Source organism: Tauraco erythrolophus, chromosome 5 (assembly GCF_009769465.1).
Source record: "Tauraco erythrolophus isolate bTauEry1 chromosome 5, bTauEry1.pri, whole genome shotgun sequence".
Taxonomy (NCBI): Eukaryota; Metazoa; Chordata; class Aves; order Musophagiformes; family Musophagidae; genus Tauraco; species Tauraco erythrolophus.
In genome coordinates, this window is record NC_141469.1 from 57,338,554 (window position 1) to 57,357,977 (window position 19,424).

General features: G+C 37.1%; 1 protein-coding gene across 9 annotated transcripts in view; it reads left to right on the forward strand.

Moving 5' to 3' along the window:
• The first annotated feature begins 4,553 nt into the window (after positions 1-4,553).
• SORBS2 (sorbin and SH3 domain containing 2) overlaps positions 4,554-19,424 on the forward strand; it is an 86,404-nt gene continuing 71,533 nt past the window's right edge. For 4 of the 9 annotated variants that reach the window (XM_086612411.1, XM_086612410.1, XM_086612409.1 and 1 more), the window contains exons 1-5: positions 4,554-4,563; positions 12,284-12,376; positions 13,999-14,025; positions 15,028-15,152; positions 16,116-16,730. In XM_086612411.1, coding sequence (XP_086468537.1) covers positions 4,554-4,563; positions 12,284-12,376; positions 13,999-14,025; positions 15,028-15,152; positions 16,116-16,730 — 870 coding nt within the window. Of the gene's footprint in view, positions 4,564-12,283; positions 12,377-13,998; positions 14,026-15,027; positions 15,153-16,115; positions 16,731-19,424 lie in introns of those variants that run through there. The other 5 variants (XM_086612413.1, XM_086612414.1, XM_086612415.1 and 2 more) reach the window with 3 other exon arrangements.

The window sequence follows — 19,424 nt, forward strand, 5'->3', positions numbered from 1 at the left end:
AACTGTGAAACTGGCAAACAACATTAATGCAAGTCTGACACTCCTTATGCAAATCTGGAAAGTTCCTGTTCCCTCCAAATATCTGGGTGCTTGTGCCTACCTAAGACAATGAAAACATATCATTTTCCAGCCAGATCACACACATGTCTATCCTGCTGTTGATCCATCTGCACTCTATATTGTAAGCCAATTGCTCCTCTCACTGAAGGTCTTTGGCATAGATTTCATTACTATGGATGGAAACTATAAAAAGCACGTACCAGAATTAGCTTTAAAATTAATATAAATACTATATCAGAAAATTACATTTTGAACCTGCTTTTTATAATGTTTTTTTTTGTGAAATGACAATGAGTAAATAGCAGGTAACTTAGAATCTGTTAAAATTAGTCCATTAACGCTATCTGGTTGATCTCTGTCATCTTGTAAAAGTTGTATTGAATACCTTGGGGGAAAATATTTAGTTGGTTCAAGTCATTGAAACTCAAAATTTGCCCTATGGTACTCAGCACCAAGAATGCTTGTAGTGTAACAGTAGGGGATGCTGTTGGTGAGGAAGGGGGGTTGTAGTAATAAATATTTTCATATTTTCTCTTTGAGCCTCTTTCATACTCTGATTATATTAAGAACAATACGTCAAAAATATTTTCAGACACAATCTATGTGGAAACTGCCAGCTCGTTTTGAAATAGCAAAAGAATCTGTGTGCTCTGGTTCTAAACATACCAGACAAGGTAACTTACCACCTTGTTCTTCAAGAGCCTTTCAAAACCTGCGTGAGCAAGTAGGCAACTGGCATTCTAGAGTTTGCCACCTGATTAGCTATGCAGCTAGCAAGCCTGGGATTTCAAAGGGGTCTAGACTCCATGGCTACAGAGCAGGAGGCAGAAAGACTCCGAAAGTTATCTATAAGCATGGATGCCTTTGATCTGATACTCCTATGTGGCATTTAGGAATTTGCAGTATAGTAAGTTATTAATAAAGCTGTAATGATAATTTTTGGAGTTTCTAGATGTGCTTCCAAAAAAAAAAAAAAAATCCTTTCCTTTACCTCCCAGCTCTTTCCAGAATTTTACATGGAAAGGATATTCTAATTTCTAATGGTCTCTGTCCTTAGCTAGTTATGGATTATTAACAATTATTAACTTAATTCTTTGAATGAGGTGCAAGCAGGTAATAGCATGTTACTACTCATTTAGGCTTTGATTCGAAAAGCTCTTGCTCACATTTGTTTAGTTGATGTTTGGTTGGATATTAGAGCTCCTATCTTATGGCTGTAGGTGCTCTGACATCTGATCAATAATGGAATTAAACCTTTAACAGTAAAGATACGCATCTTGTATTCATAAATAAACTGAAGGCGGAGAAGCCTGTCTTGACTTCTCACTAACCCTTTTTATAGCTCCATATAAATGTGGAACAGAAGGGGTGACAGAATGGTTCCCTGCAGCACCCCACACATCAAAACTTATCAGGAACAGAAGAAGTGATCACAAGTAGCAATCAGGGTCTCGGAGAAAATAGAGCAGGTGTCAATGCGATTCCCATGAGTCTTTTCAGTAGCCTCTCTCAATGCAAAGTATTGCTGAGCTGAGGTATTATCAGGAAATATAGGGAAAAAATATACCACCTTTGTGGTATTATCAGGAAATATAGGGAGTTATCAAGAAATAACACAGCAATATACATTACGTGTTTAGTGAAACAGTAGCAGTGTAACAGCAGCCGTAGTCGACTTGACAAACCCATTCTTGTGCATTAGCGTAGTCATTCATTTCCTACTGTGTTAGCTCTGCCAGATGAAGCCAACTGTAGAAGAATGCCATGAAGACTGATCCTGTACCTCCCTCTGCAGAAGTTAAGCACGCTACTGTGATTAAACTTAGTGTTCATTTACATCAGCACGTAAGATCAGGTGTGAGCTTGGTAGAAAACCTGCCTGATTTAGGCGACTGAACAGCAGTCTCTAGTTTTGCAAACTCACACGATCCAGTAGCGCTTTGTGTCTGCACAATAATTATGGGCATTGCTTCTGTCGTAGTGTTGGCTATCTAAGAGCTGAGTACCTTGGGCATCCTTTTTTCAGTGAAGAGTGTCTGATACTTCCGGTGGAACATTGATTTCACCTGCATCAGGAGTCTATATTAGAGCCACTTACAAACCTATTCACAAAGAAAAATTTTCAGGAGGGAATGAAGTAGGAACAGAAATACAGAGCCCTTTGCTCCCCCCTCCTTGCTCCCTCCCCCACTTTCTTGAAGTAAGGGTCTTAAAGACTGCTTGAAACAATGCTGAGTAAAATGCTTTCAGGCATATGGCTGTTTACTTCCTCCCATTTGTTTGGATCCTACTGCCAGTATCATTAAGTACTTGAATGCTACTTTAGCTTCTTAGAAGCAGAGAATTCAAAATAATTTCAGTATTAAATGCAAGGCCTACTGTTTTATCTTGTCTTATTTGCATATATACTTCTCAGGTATGCAAGACTAATTTGTTCTTCAGGAAAATGAAATTAATGTGGAAATGGTTATTTGTATGTAATCCCTCACTAAGTGTCAGCAATGCAGACTAAGCTGTTCATATAGGAAAAACTCTTAAGAGGACAAAGCTGTAGTGCTAAAATTGAGTGTTGTCTGTTAAAACTTGAGTAAGAGTTAAGCACGCTTTATGTAAATATATCGAAGCCACCTGCTAGAAATCATTTTGGCTCCGCAGTGTTCCAAGAGTTCTGTACTTGTTGGGTCTGAAAATAAATATCGTGTTGCATTTCATAGCTTGCATGCAGTACCATCAGTGATTCAGTTCCAAGCTAAAAGAAGGTTTGAAGATGGTGTCTCCTCTAGCAGCCTGAAAACACTGTAGGAATTTGAGGCTTTAAGAATATTCTGTAGCTGTTACGGAAATCAAAAACTTCAGTCGAAGACAATTTATCAAAAAATGAATGAAGTAGAATTTGCTTTATTTTTTAAAAGATCTTTTAGAAATTCTCAGAGGTAATTTGCTGATAGCTGCAACGTAAAAAGAACATAATAAACTTTATTGAGTGCCACATATCTATTTCCATAGTTCTCAAGAAGTTTGGCGTACATCTTTTTGTCACAAAGCTGACTGAATAATTTGTCACTCTCTGGCTGCAGTAGAGTTCAGATAGTTTCTGAAAAACAGTAAATTTTTCAATCAGTGGAGAATCTGACCTCATTAGGAATACAAGAGAATACAGTGATACACATGTTACTTCAGAGGTACAGTTGATTCAAGGTTCCTGTTGAGTTGAGCTGGAATTCTGTTTTGGTATTTTGTTTACTTGTGTTAATGGGAGACTCAAGACACTGATTATAAAAAGGGTCCCTCATGCATGCCTTCCAACTCTCTCCAACTTAGTTGGGCAGTTATATAGTTAATTTACTTTTTTAAGCTGTATTATATTAAAAATTCTGATGAGAGTTATTTTTTTTAGCTCTCAGTATTTTGACCTCTGGTGTCTGTGCCCACTCAGTAAATTATAGTGGGCAGCATATGTACAATACAGCTGAGACTTGCCAGTGTGCAGAATGCCAGAGGAAACCTTTTCTGCATTTTTCTTTTTATCTTTAAAAGAGCCTGAATAGAAGAGATATTAAAGCTGCTGATCCTGAGGTAAAGCTGTGATATAAACTGGCAGTAGATGGAAAACATTGTCTAGATTTTCCTGTGACATGGCATCAGTGGGTTAAAGTTGCCTGTTAATGTAGGGTGTCATGCTTTTTCTACAGTTGTAGTTTGATTTTGTGGGGTTTTACTATTTCATTGTTTTCAAGTACTGTAGAGAGTTGAGATTTCTAAATAAAGAGATTCAACCTTTGCGTGCGATTTACATTATTTTGGTGCAAATTATTACCTTTAAAAAGCACATTATTGTACCATGACTTGATTTCCTACCTATTCATTGACTCCACTGGGAGTTTTGAAATGAATTCCTGTGTCTGTATGCTGACTCTGTGCACAGCATTACAGTGAGCAACATCAAGAGTGTCAATGCTGTCTGTAGAGACACATTAAATCACTAGATGAGAACAGCCACATGTCCTGCTTATAAACCATTGAAAAATACCTGGAAAGTTTAGTTGCTTAAAAAATATTCTGACAGATCTACTCTTTATATCTTTCAGTTTGCACAAAGGAGTGAATAAAGCTTATAAGCAGCCTTAAAAAATATTTCCCCATTCCTGTATGGGAGCAATTTTTACTCTATAGTTTCAAGACCAAAAGTCAATCACTATTTTTTTTTTTAATCCCAGAGCAAATGTTTACAACAGAGATACTAAACATTTGAAAATAGAGTAGCTTATAATGGAAACGACAGCTCATCTTTAACTTTGAAAGGACAAGCACTACCAATTTAATTAAAGCTGTGTTAAAATAGGACTGTCGTTTGTATCACAGTGATTCTCCACCCCTCCAAGAAGTCCTGCTGCCATTTTGTACCACACATTCTTGTCTTGTGCAAATTAATAGATCATTTTATTTTCCACAGGAAATCTGAAGACTTTTATAGCAAATTCTCCAGTGTCAGAATGAACACAGGTATGCTGCTTCTGTGAGATTTTTCTTTACTCTTACGTGTTGTTTAGTAAGCAGAGAAGGTCTCAAAATTGGTTTAGATTTTCATGAACAAATTATGCATCAGTTGGTGCTGAACTCAAATTAAGCAAGATATTTTAATAGTGTGTCTGCTTATGTGCATTTGTATTCCATATATAAAATCTATGTTTTTCTATGTATGGATATATATGGATATGTGAAATATACATGCATGTTTAGCTTTCTGTGCTTAAGTTGTAAGTATCAAGTTTGTATGTATGTTTTATGTAAAAACATGTAGTATGAGTACAAAACAGCTTTGGAAAAGTGGTTTTAAAGCACCACATTTTTCCTAAGAAAATGCACATGCTTTAAAAATGCTTTGTTTTCATTCTCTGCTGTCATTAAATTAAGGGGCATATAAATACTACCCTGTATTATGAACTACACTTGCCTTATCAGGTAAGGATAACTATTTTGTACTTAGACAGATTTGTATTTTCTGTCAAGTTGCTGTGATAGATGTATGGACAAAACGAAGTATTCTTTAGGAAGTTATCGTCGTGATCTGTGACAACATACTCCTATTTGCTCCTATATCATTGAAGTCGATAGATAGTGCTGCTGATTTTGCTGGAAGTGCGAATAAGCTTCTCAAAAGTAAACTGGCCTTGCTCATGTCAGGTGTAAATCTTCGTTACAGTCAACTCTTTATACTCCGTAGGTGAACTGTATGGTTTGCAGATTAGCTGTGGTGCAAGGATAGACATGCTCATCCTTTCCAAGCTGGTTAGTTTTATCATTGACTGTAGTGCTGTACCAGGACAACTCATATGACAATGAAATAAGCAAAATTGTTATGTGGGACCTGTGGAGCTGAACTACCTTTTAAGCCAGTTTGAGTGTTTCAGCAGCATGCTCTAAGGCGAAGGGATTAAATTTTCTATGGTATAGGCTGCCGTTATCTTGACCACTGTATTAATCAGGCTTCCTGGCTTGCCTTTGTCTCAGACAGTGACTGGAACTAAGTAGGACCAGACTCTTGGACAGATTTTTTTAACACAAAGTTAAAATATATTGGCTGACTTGAAACCAGTATGTTTGTAAATAAAAAAAAAGTAGGAGAAATTAAATTTCTCTCTTGAGTTTGTGTTTTTTCTTTTCCCAAAGTTTTGGTTTTTCATAATTATTTTACGGGTGGTGTTTTTCATTTATGCAAGTACTATTGAAATTTGTCCTGCCCTCTTGGACTTTTAGTGAAGACATCTTTCCTAAACATGTCAGTCTGTATAATTAAGGTAGCACTGAAATAGAGCTTGCTTCATAGAACTGTAATTTCAGAAGTAACTCATCTAATCATCATACGTTTGACTGTGATTACATTGTGCATTGCAATCATATGAGTTGAAATCATGATAGGTGTAATTTTATAGCTTCTGCTTTGAAAAATGTGGATAGTGTCAGAGCAGTAAATTGCCAGTTTGTGCTACTGCAGCTATGAAGTATGACTTTGTTCTATGTTGTACAAAGATTTTTGATGTAAGCTAGAAATTCTCAAGAGAAATAGATATAAGATTTAAGTAATCTATGTCGCTGAATGGCTTCTGTTTGGAACTGGGGGTCTTCTGATCACACAGGAGCTTTGAAAACTGGCTTAAAAGACCTCAACACACCTGAAATCCTTTCCAGTTACCTAAGGATATCATGATTGTGAGCTGAACTTTAATCTGCTCTGCACTTACGCAGTGAAAACATTTTTCGTCTTGTGTATGCTTGATACTAATGTGCATGTTGCCAGGTGCACTAAAAGGGGAGATATTGGCAAAAAATGCAGTATTTCCTGTCAGTTCTGTTGATGTAGATTGTTTCATGACTGTAAAATAAATAAATAAAATCCAGTGAGTAGAGTGTAAAAGTGAAAGTCTTGCACCTGTCTGTTGATAAAGCATCACTCTACTAAGGAGTAGAGTGACTGAGGTGGAAGGTGTTCTGCATAGTGTTCTGGTCTAGTTGTTTCTTTTTTCTTCTCCCCTCCCCCCCATATTGTCTTTGAAGATAAAATGAATGCTGCAATTCTTTTAATTATTTTTATATATTTCACTGCTTTATAAAAGGAATTTGTGCATGGTGCAGTTGGAGGTTATCAGATGCTATTGATTTACCACTAGTTTGTTTTAAAAATATGCATTTCATTAATTATTCCTACAGAAAAATGAGGACTCTAGTTTGATTCCAGGAACTGCTGAAGTGGCAAAGCTAGCATATATGCAGCTTTAAAAAGAAAAAGCAAATCTACTGCTTAGAGTGGGTTCCTCTAATCCAGTGTTCCCTGTGGCTGCACACTTGGCAGTCTGTCTCAGCACACCCTGTGGAAGATATTTTTGTCTACAGAGAAAATATTTTGAAGAGCTTTGGTTTTCAATACTCTACCATATATGGGAGGGATTTTTTAGCATTTGATGCTAATTCTGTACCACATGTTAGGAAGGAATATTCAACAGCATAAGGCAATGAAATATGTTTACAAAAGCAAAGAAATAAACGTAAGATATAGGGGAGGTTTTCAGAAGGACCAAAGGTGCTTTGGCTCATAGTTCCTTTTGTGTTCAAATGCTGTCACAATTCAAAAATAGTGGTCTAATAGATTGTGTGCATTTTTAAACTCAGACTAAGCAATCAATAGAATAGTATTTTAAACTATATAGAGAGGTTTTCATCAACATGTCTTCAAGTACTTTACAGATTTTATGAGCATCATTAAGTTGGTGGGACATTTTGAGAAACTAAGTCACAGAAAACCTGGGCTGCTCGTAGAGCTCACATCAGATTAAAACACATCATAAATGTATTTACTGTTCATGCTATATATATGCATGCATAGCTGATGTTGAGGGAGAAGTAATTTCATTAAGAAGTGATGAATGGGCACAAGCTAATATACTAAAACAGATTCTTAGTGTCCGTCTGTAAATATTTTGGCTGAGTTTCACACAGATAATTCTTGGTAAATGCATCTAATTTTAAAATTATGAAGCAAGTTAGCTGATTGCAGTAGATGAAGCATATAAAGAGCAGCCAAGAGTGGAAAAATATGCAGTTCTGGAATACTGCAAATATTTTGTGTTTGTTAAAATTATTAATGGAAGTCATGACCTGGTCTAGTCTCTTATATTTTGTGTGGGAGACAAGAATATAAATTCTTTGGTCCCTGCAGAGTTCCTGAATAGACTGTGAAGCCACTTTTAGATCACTAAAGCAAATTAGGTGGGCTTGAGTGTTTCAGGCATTCTACAAAAACTTTACTTTTTTAATCATTGTTTATTGTAACTTAGCAGCATTGAAGAACCAAATAATAGTAGGTTCACCTATGTAGTCGATGTGAGATTGTGTGATAAAAGGTCGTCTGCACACCCACAAAGGAGGTCAGAGAAAGAGTGTCAGGAGGGGAAGCCCAAATACTGCCTGCCCTGCCAGGCTGCTTGCAGGCCCACCACAGGGTCCATCAGTGGCCCATCTCCACACGCCTAGAGGAGCACAGGGGCACAAGCACAGGCAGGAGCCCAAATTAAGGACTCCCAAGGAACAAAGGGAGACACAAGGGCCTCCCTCATCCAGGCCTCTCTCCGTATTGTCCTAGGAGAGCCTTAGCCCTGGGGTTCAGGCATAGAATGAATGACAGACACAATGCCTCAACCCAGTTGCTGGAAGGATCCACCTTGTACGTGTGTGCGTGCATATTCTCACTAGTGGACCTTCATCCTGCTCTGCCAGAGAAGGGAGGAGGATGAGGCCGTTGTGCTGTCTCTGTTAGTGTCAGTGCTCTGAGTATCTGTGATCTGTGTGGCCAGCCGTGTGTGCATGTGGTGTATACATGTGGTCTTGCGCATACGTCTGCTGGGAACACGTCTCCAGAATCACCACTGGTTGGACCTGGAGAGCATGGAGAGGCAGCAGCTTCATCTTTCTTAGACTGTTGGATCCAGTGCTATGTATTTGCCTCAGAAGGTCAGAATGCAAACAGGGAGTAAGAATACATGGTCTAAAGACTTCTAAACTTGAATTCACTGTGCAGATGAAGGGAAAAATGATACTTTTCACAAGTACAGTAGATAGAATAACGATCAGCAAACATTATCTTTGAGTGCCGTTTTTCTTTTCTTTGAGCTGTAAGACTATATTAAAAATTTCCTGCCCTGGCTGGTCTCTCTCACCTCTTCATAAAGGGTCACCATCCTTTCATCTTTGCCAACTTGATTTATGCCACTGCTTTTACTGACTCTCTGAAACAGTCTTTTCAAAAAAAAAAAACCCCACCCCACGTTCCTAAATGAAAGTCGTGGTGTTTTGAATCAGCTCCATTCTGCTTTGGAGCAGGACCTGACCAGTAGACTGTTTGTCAAACAGAGACACAGCTCACTTGAGGTGATGCTGTCTGTAGTGGGAGCAGTTGTTGGGATTGTGGATTTAGGGGGAAAGGGTTGGAGTACTTATTTGTGTAGAGAAACAGAATTAAGGGAGGGAGAGAGAAGCAAGAAAGGTGAGGATTGGAGAAAGGCTGAAGAGAAAAATTGTAGGAGGGGAGTTGGCAAAGGAAGCGGAGCTTACAAGGAAGAGAGCACAAGAAATATTGAGCTAATAAGAGGAAGAGAGCATCCAGAGGCCCACCTTGGCAAGCGTTAGGATCCATAGGCAAATACACATATCCTCCTAGATACCTTCCCTGTCTTTTCCAGTCAGTGAGTGGCTCACTCTTTTTCTCTCTTTAAAGGTAAGTCTGCAACACTGATCCTACATTCAGGAGTTCATCCCTACATGGCCCTTGCTCTGCAAGATGCTGTCAGAAATATGTCTCACCAAATAATCATTACCTCCCCTTTCTCCTTCGTTTTCTGCAATACCTGATAAGGATGCTTGTTTGTCTTTTCCTGATTTGATGGGAGTATGTAGGGCTTGCCAAAGAATATCTAGGCACCAGCAGTGCTAAGTCCTGATTTGAGGTGGACTTGCATTTTAGGCAGCTGTTTTGATTGTGAACTATTCTCAACTTCATATTCTATTATTGCCTGGAGACCTATGCTGATTCAGGTCTGCTTTGCTTCAATGTTAAAACAATACCTAGGAAGACAGGACTTTCACTCCTGAAGAATATGTCATGTCAAAAGCATAGACAGTTGTCTGTATGTGTATACACATTTGCACACATTTTGGTTTTTATATATGCATCCATTTTGTATAGATTGTTTCACATATCCTCATTTGTTCCTTGAGTAACAGCTGTGCAATATTAATTACTTATAGTTTGTAATGAAATGAGCAGATGATCATTAATTCAGCCTCCCTTACTGTTTTTGAATCCTCTGTTCTGTAGGCCTAGAACTTTTTGGTATTATTTAGACTTCAGGAATCTGAGTGAATATAGTTAGTATTTGCTGGAAAATTTATGGAGCTGTGAAAAGGGAATACAGGCTGAAATAAGCCTCTCGAAGATCTACTGTTAAGGCCATGCAGATAAGGGAAGCAGCTTGAAAACTGCTTCTTTTGAGGCAGTATGCAGATTCTTCTGATCCTTATTCAGATATGATGCCCTTGACTTCATGGAAACCTGGCCTGAACAACGGTGGGAAGATGACATCCATCAAGCATAAATATGTGCTTGCTCACACACATTTGTATTTTATTAGAAATTTTGCACAATTCAATATGGTGTATTTGTGTGGTTATGTCTTAATTGAGTGCTAATTGACTCATTATTTTGTACAGATACTGAGAATGTTATCGCAGGTATAGACTTGCATACGGGCTTATATATATATATATAGTGATGTTATGTGCTTATATGTATATAGTCAGTTACAACATCGGTTTTAGCTATCTTGTGTGAAGCCAGGTCAAACACTTTACTACATAACAAGTCCACTAAGTATAAAACTCTGACTCAGTTCAGTTACATTAATTTGAAGCAGAATTTCTTGAAGTTACAATGATGAAATATTTGTAGTTAGTTTTCTCATTGTCTTCTTTTCCTCCAACTTCAGTTTGTCTATGCTGAAATTCAGGAAGGTAGCTCTTGAAAAAATACAAATAAAGCATCGCTTTGTCTGAATAAATGATGTGACAGCATAACAAAATTGTTTGCCTGCTAGCTTGTATTAATAAAATAAAGTGTGTTGTCAAAGTCTGCCAATATTCGAATAAGAACAAAACCTCAAATCAACACATCATCAAATCTCCTTAAAATTACTTCTGGTGTATGTCAGGGTGGGGAGGGAATACACAAATGGAAAATGTGATTTTAATTACCATTGCCATTCTATATTTATGTAGGCAAACTAAATCAAATGTGCATATTTGATAGCCTTTGTCTTTTTTCACATGTACAACACCAAAAATTAGTTACAGGTATTGTATTGCTTTCGACTGTTGCTGACTAAAATCATTTAGCCTTTTGCCTTGAGACTTGGAATTGGCAATGAGTCTTTGGAACCACTTACACTTGGGGCAGTGGCTTTGATGTTTGCCAACGTTAACAACCGCTTAATGCATATCCTGCAAGACCTGTGGCCAGAGGGCTCTGCTATTTTGGGGAATATTGGAATGAGCAAAGAAATACCAGGAGCTCACTTCTCTTGAAGACATGGATTGAAGATGTCGCTCGAATTACTGCTATCATAGGAAATACTTTCTACTAATAGGTTGCAGGTCTTCCTTAAGCATAATTTTATAAAACTCCTTGTCATAAGACACAGATATAAAAACCGTTAGGGCCTCTATCATAGTTGTGGTTCTTCTTGACTTCAATGGGGCCTTGTGTGAAATTTCAGTCATATCAAATATGAAAATTAAAATAATTGTTATATTGAAGAGCAGAAAAACATTCTAGATAAATATAATCAGGAAGAATATTTATCAGCTTGATTTTACAACTATGATAGAGTTGCTAAAAAGCTAAGTTGTGGAAAAGCTACCTTCTAATAATAACGAAGTATTTATAACAGAATGACAGCTCCAAGGGAGAGAGGAGCACAGTGAGGAAAGAGAGGATCATGCAAGATTCAGAAGAAAGAAAGATTTATTTTTTTCCATTCCTGGTTGTTCAAAGTGCTTTTAGATTACTAGTCATTCCCTCAGGATGTTATTGGGTTCAAGACATACATTTTTTCATCTTCCATTAGATAAAAAAGAAGAGAGGGAAGGGAGAACAAGGATGTTCCACCAAAACCACAAAAAAACTACGCTGTCCTTCATTTGTTTCTTAAGCTTGAAGGATCCAAAAGACTGAACAAAGCACTTTGTCAGCTGATCAAACATAACCTTAGCTTATGAATAGTCTCTTTCTAATGCATACAATGAAATGGTTTTACAGTGCAGATTATTGATAAATATTACTCTGGAATGCTTAATCCTTCAACTTGATTACTTGTTTGTTTTTACTGCTTAGCTATAATTAAGCAGTCTTCCAGGTAACAGAAGGTATATATTACCCTAGTGGATTAAGCATTAAATATTGCTTTCTTATTTTCTGTGAAGTTTATTATTGTTTAAAGCTTGTGAAATTGTATGTATTCTGCTAATGTGCAAAATTTACAGATTTACATGTTCCTGCAGCAGTTCCCTAACTGCACGCTTATTTTCATGTGTGTATGGTGTGTCTCACACTGTGATATGTTGCATGTGCTTGCTCTCTTTGTCTGGGGCTGCTGTCTGTATTGTTTTGTGCTTCCAGATAGCGGTGGGTGTGCTCGCAAACGTGCTGCAATGTCTGTCACATTAACAGCTGTGAAGAGAGTTCAGAGTTCTCCAAACCTATTGGCCTCAGGTATAACCACTAACTAGTGAGATTCTACTCCTGAGTGGCTTTTCTGTAGTGTTATGCATTCCTGCAATATTACTCTGCAAGGAGGAGAAGGGTAACGATATTTTCCATTCCACTGACAGGTCTGTCACTTAATTTTACAATGCTCTTTAAAAAGTAGTCCTAATTTCTCTCTGCTTATGCTTGGTAGCTGTTAATGAAAAAAAAAATCAGGAAGGCTTAGGAAAAAATCAGTTATTTATAAATTAGTTTTGCCTTTAATACATATTTTGGGTCTCATGTCCCCTGTTTATTTTCAAGATAACCTAGCATGAAATGTAAGTTTTATTTATTATTATTTTATTACAGACTTCATTTATTGCAACTTACTTTAAAAACTCTTCTCAAAGGGCAAGAATATGAATGTTGTAGAATGATCGTCAGAAGCCAGGTTAACTTGGAAAAAAATAATTTACCAAGCATGTTTTCATAAAAATATTTAAACAATAAAAACATGCAGAATGTTCAGTAGACAGGCAGAACTGCTTCTTAGCAATACTCATGTCTGGTTTTGCAAAAATAAATCTTAATGGGTATCAGCTGCCCAGATTCACTGGCAAATTAAGTAGTCGTATAAATCAGTAAAGAATCTTGAGTGGTGTAGACTAATTTACACCAATCTGAACATGCAATGTTCACACCAAACAAGTACAGTATAGGAAGCTGAATAAATAATGAGCCAGAAAATTGCGAGACAAAGTCTTTGTTTTGTAGATCTTTTCAAATATAAGACTAATCCCGAGAAATAAAAACTGTTAGAATTTATGAAGCAAATTAAAAATTTGATTGCTACGCTTTGTAAGGATAGTGGAAGGGTTATTGAGATTACTGTGTGTATGTAAATTTAAGAAAACATCGGATTCTTGTGTCTTAGCAACCCTTCTAACAAATTTTCATCATTTAAGCATGCAATACAAGCCTCTTAATGTCTTACTTTCATGCACTTAATATTAGTGATAAGGAATATTGTTAGTACTACAATTATTATACATTAAAATATTTTTAATTTGTTTAGAGATATTATAATTTTAGTTTCTTTAAGAGAAAAAACACTAATATATCTACAAGTAATAAATAAACCACCAGAATTTCTAATCTATTCTGTACTGGCAGTATGTATGTATAAGTTTCTGTGTTTTACTTCGAAGTGATGAAGAAAGCATCACACATTCTGGTGTGAAGTGAGGGAGGAAATCCTGACAGAATCTGTAGACATCTTTATTTTGAATTAAACCTTTTCAGCTCATCTTAAAGGAATTATATTTCTTTTGATATCTAGTTTTTTTAGCTGGTAGTATATCACAGTATTTACTGGCAAAAAAAAAAAAAGAAAATGCAGCAAATGTTTATTATTGACTGTCTGAAATAGCAGTGATTAAATAACAGTAACTCTCAGGACACTATGACTTTCTGTAGAACTTGTGCAATAAACATTGCTCAGTTACCTGTGTTCTAATATTCTGAGGTGTGCTTAGGTAACAGGAGGGAATTAGGTAACTGAACAAAAAGACTTGTACATAGTTTTGAAGTTGTGTCATCATGGTTTTATTTCTAACACAAATTAATATTGGATGTTTCTTTTTCAGGGTCTGATTCTCAGTCTCCAGATTCAGGTAAATAAAACACTCTATTACTTATGCATCAATGTAAGTACTGTGTAAGTGAATGAATTGTAACAATCTTCCATTTATTTGATTTCGTTACTCCATACATCCACATTCTTTAAGGAAAGCACCACTGAAATTGTTATAATAATTGCAAGTGGTTAAGACCTCAAACTCAGGTCTCATTTGAAAGCAGTATTTCCTATAATAGAGTATATGCTGTTAGAAAATGAATTGTGTGGGAGAATACAGACTGCTAATTTGCCACCTTTAGCTTCAGCGATGCTTGCAATTTCATTTTTGGTTCCTCACTCAGGATTACAAGTTCTGCCCACCCCACTTAGCAGCCTGCTCATATAATGTGTTATTTTTCCCAGCCTCTTATTTTGTCTTCAAATCTGTAACTTGTTGAGGCAGGGTAGTAACTCCCTCTATGTTTGGACAACACCTTGAGGGCTTTTCAGCTCTGAGGATGGAGACGAGACTCGGTTTGTTGGTTAGAAAATCAAGATGTCACTCAGGTTTGGAAATAAGATGCATTATTGGAACAACTAATTGGGTATTGAGGTGAAATTTAGTGAAACTGCCATGGCAACTAACTTTACGTGAGCTGGGATGTTTTTCAAAATGCGATGCAGCTGTGAAGTTCAAGAACGTAATCTGTGGAAGCACTTCAGCCTGCTGAATACAGGGGCTGAAGCACTGACGTCTTCAAAGGACTGTCAAGGTTAAAATCCATAGTCTGTATGAATGTTGCGGGAAGACACCAAACTGCTAGCAGCAGTATTGTCAATGCTTGAGTTTTCTAAATTTTAAATATAAATATCTTGTAAAGTGGCAGCTTTAGCCCTGTTCATATAACTTCCACGGTGATAACAGCAGCAATGTCGGTTGTGTAGTAGCTAAACTTTTCCACAGTTGGTTTATTAGCTGGTTTGCAATTATGATAGAAGTATAGAGATCTACTAATCACAAAAAAAAAATGGTTTGATTCTTTTTTCCTCACAAAAGCTTGGAGATCTTGCAATGATGGAAGCAGAGAGACACTGAATGGAGATGCTAGCAGTTCATCTCTTACAGCAAAAGGTTTTAGGAGCGTGCGGCCAAATCTACAGGATAAAAAATCACCAACTCAGGTAAAACTGAACACACCAAGTTTCATGCTTTGGCATTAGTGCGTGGGTTATTCTTGAGGGGTAGCATATACAGATGGAATACCTCTATGGAACGTTGTCCTGATGTCTTCCAGATAGTGCAAATTCCCTGTTTGTATGGATCATTACAAACTGTTTTACTGCATATATAAAGTATATTCCACACAGGCTTCATGCCTCCAGGTTGATTGCGAGAAATTTCTTTCAATGAACAAGACAGCCAGCTAAATAAAAGTAGGTCATACATAAATAAAAGCTTTCTAGGAGTGTTTCCAGACTTCAAAGAGTATTTATTAATATTTTACACTCAGAGAAATGCATCAGTCATCAAAATAATATCTGAGGATAAAGGTTTCTTAATTATAAGGTAGACAATATTTCTGCCTGTTTTGCAGAACAATACAATTAGAGCAAGCTAAAAAAAAAACACACTTAACTTGGAAACATATTTATCTGTCCAAAAAAGATGAACATACCAATGCCAATACTGTGTCTTTAACTGTCGTAATTCAAAGGTTCTGTGTGTTTTATTATTTGTGTGTCACCTGTGAACAACAACTTCCTATCTAAGATCATGGAGTACATTTTGGAAATTACTTGCATATCTGAACGATTTCACAGTAATAATTCTTATTCACTGTAATAATTGTTTTTTTAAAAGAAAATGGACTGTTGTGGGGTCCCTTCTGATCCCAGTTTACTCTGAGCAAATGGAACATGTGGCTTTCTAAACACAGGCTATACAGCCCTGCACAGCAAAAGGTGGTGGGAACCTGACCAATTGTCCATTGAATTGAGCGATGTTGGGATGAAGGCCCTTAAGTTGCTAGTTCCTTTATTTAAAGATAAAAGTCAAACTGAGTTATATCTCTTGCTAACATTTACTTTCTTTCTGTTTCTTCTTCAATGTTATTTTGCTGTGTGTGGATGCTTTTGGCAAATAAGGCACCTCTGCCACCCCCTAGAAAAGAAAGTTTTCGGAAAGCAAGAGTAACTAATCACAAGAATGAAATTAATCTCCAGGCAGTAACAGGTCTAGCTAAACACCTTCCCACAGATACTGCCTATTACTCTAACGAGAAGTCTGTCCAGAAGACAATGTCTTCTCAGATATCTGACACAAATGTGTCCTATGCACAAAAAATCATTAAACCACTGACCTCAATCTCCAGTGCAGGCACAAGCGCAGCAGTTGGTATTAGTACTACTCTCCATCAAGGCCAAAGGCAACAGTCTCAAAAACGTAGGGTATCTACCCTGAAATTAACCCGGACACGTGACCCAGCGAGTAGCATTAATTGTAATACACAGCAACAGCTCAAGCCTGTTGAAGTGCCAGTATTTCCGCAAAGGCCTGTCTCATCTGCCTGTAACCCTGTGCCTGAGATACACACAGCATCTCTTTCCATTCAGATAGCTCCCATCCCTGACAATAAAGCAGAGCCTGAAATCCAAGAACATCCACCTAGTATTTCTCCAGACACTTCAAGGATGTCTTCAAAGGATTTGGGACAAAACTCTACAGTTCTTCCTTCTTCACAGGCTGCAGAATGCCATGTGGTATTTTTAATTTTTCCATCTTTTATATTAGATCATTCATGAATCACTTAATAACCCTCTGTTTAGTTATACTTACATTATCAGAGTTAGACCTTGTGTTTTCTGGGTAAAACTACCTGTCACATGCATCAAAACAGAACTGAACAAAACTTAAAATTTTTGGAAGGGTATTGCGAAAAAAAAAAAAAAATTAACCCAGCTGAGCTGGAAGGTAGGCTTCTTTGTTCCTCTGTGAGCTCTTTGTGGAGTGCAAATGCACGATAGGGAATTAGGGAATTGTAGGTAATGCATCTGCTTAAGTGGCTCTTCCTACAGGGGATTGTATTAAAGCTTCATACTGCCATAGGTGCTGGAAGGATCAAGTATGGATAGAAGAGTGTTGGGTTAGGGGGTTTTCTACAGATGCAGCTCTGCCAGTTTGCTAGGGCCACTCAAAAATATTTTTTCTCAGTGCTTTCTGCAAGGCTAGTCACTGCTGCCTCCTATGTGTCTGTGCAATAGCACTTTTTAAAGAAAATCGGTTGATAAAATATTTGTCAACTGCCTCTATGTGAAGCATCACAAGGCACAGAACTTGAATAGGTCTAGGCTTATCTGTCTCAAAGCTTTGTCTGAGTGAGGATCATAATGTATTTGTGTTCATCTAGTTCTGCTGAAATCAGTGGGGCTACTCTGAAGTAAACATGGCACAGACTTGAAAAAAAGGAAGTCTGTTGACAGCCCTGTCAATAATAATAACACATCTGCTCTCTCAGATTGTAGCACTTTCAGAGCATCACATTCAACCAGGTCTCTACTCTGGAAGGCACGAGTATCTACATTAGCTACAGGATAGTTCTAATATGTCAATTTTCCCCTTCAACTCCCAAGTAAAAGTTTTGATCAGAACAAAGCTCTGTGGAATTATATGGCAACAATTTGCAATTCTCCTTTTGAATTAGTTCCACTAACAAATGGGAGGACAGAAGAATTAATCACATTTTTCCTTCTCAAGATTAAAGGCAAAACTATGGTCTTAAGCCTTGCTATCAGGCTACATAAAATTTAGAACACTTAAAGAAAAACAAATTGCTTTACCCTTGAGAAGGACTGGTTTGCTAGTTAGTGATTTTTGTCTAGTAGAATGAGGCAGTTCAATCAAGAGCCACTGTAAAGAAATCGTGTCAGAAACAGTAATGAAGGCTGAGCAAGAGCTTTATCTGGTAGATAGGGTAGGTGTGAAGATTATAGGAGGCAGACTTGCAAGCCTTTTAAGTATGGACATCAAGGGTCAGACAGTAGAACAGGTGCAGATGTGGCAAATACAAGTTAGGCATCTATGTTTTCTTTCCACTTCAAAATAATTGTTCAGCCTGTTAGCAATACGATGCATTATATATGCTCAGATAAATGAAAATATCTCTCAAACAGAAAGTAGTTTTATGACAGCTAACAAGAATTAGGGGAAATACCTGTTTTATGATCCAGAATAATACTCAAACTCTACTCAGAATGACTAAAAATAATTCATCCTCTGGCTACTTTTGGTTTTTAAAATTTTAAAAGTCAAAACACATTTTGCAATTTCTTTTTATTTCAGAATCTGTTTTAGTTTCACTATGAGCTGACAAAATTCAGAAAAGCAGCTGTGACTTGTTTGGCAATTCTACACTTATTTTTCTGCCTTCTTCTTGGTTTCAGTGTGTGGGAAGAATGATCAGAAACTTGGCAACTGGATTTCTTCAAATAAAATTATAAAAATTTCAGTTGATCCCAGGGATCATTAAGGAACATAGCCAGCTTTTCAAACTGCATCCATTTATTGTTCTCTTGCCCGCAAAACTCAGCAGACATCCTCCCTGATGTTCAACTTTGAAATAAATTCCAAACACTAGTATGAAGAAGTGTATCTGGAATCACAATCGAGTCATGGAGCCAGTGGGTTTTGCCAGCTCTGTGTTAAAGTACATACCTAAAACTAGAGTACAGATTAACATGCGAGGTGGTGTAAAATTCTGCATCAAGTGAGGTCCCAAAGCCAAGATGCCATAGACTACAGTTAGAAATAAAGGCTACAGCTATATGTCTAAAAAGATTTATTTTCTGACTCAGATCTCTGGTCGAAATCTTAGAACTGTTCTAACTAATGCCAAAAATGATGATCTGCTTTAGCACTATATCTCATGGTATTTGCAAAATTTTTCTCACATAGACAAATTAACTTTCAGTATACTATGCATGATAGTACTTTCATTTGAAAAATTGTTTTAGATTTGCAAGCACTACAGGACTTTGTACACCAGTTAAAATACTTCTGTATATACAGATCACAGGTTGTTATGTTAAGCTATATCCTCTAGCGATGCTCTCAGACTGTAGATTGGGCCCACCAGCAATGTCCAAAGCTGCCACAGAAACTCACAAAAACCAAATGCATTTAGAAAGGCATTGTAAAAAGCAAACAACTCTCCCTCTGCATCTGGGTTTACGTATGCAAAGGAGAATGAGTTGAGATTGGCTAATTGTCACTTCTTAAGAGGTGGTGAATGAGAAATATTGTGCATGTGTGGGTATCTATGTGTGTAGGGAACTTGTACAGCTGTATTATGTCACAAAGCATGCAAAAGTACAGCCAAGAGGGAGCTTGTATGGTCCAAGTTCATGCACAATGATTTTGCAGTATTTTTTAAGGTAGCTTGTTATATTCATGCTCCT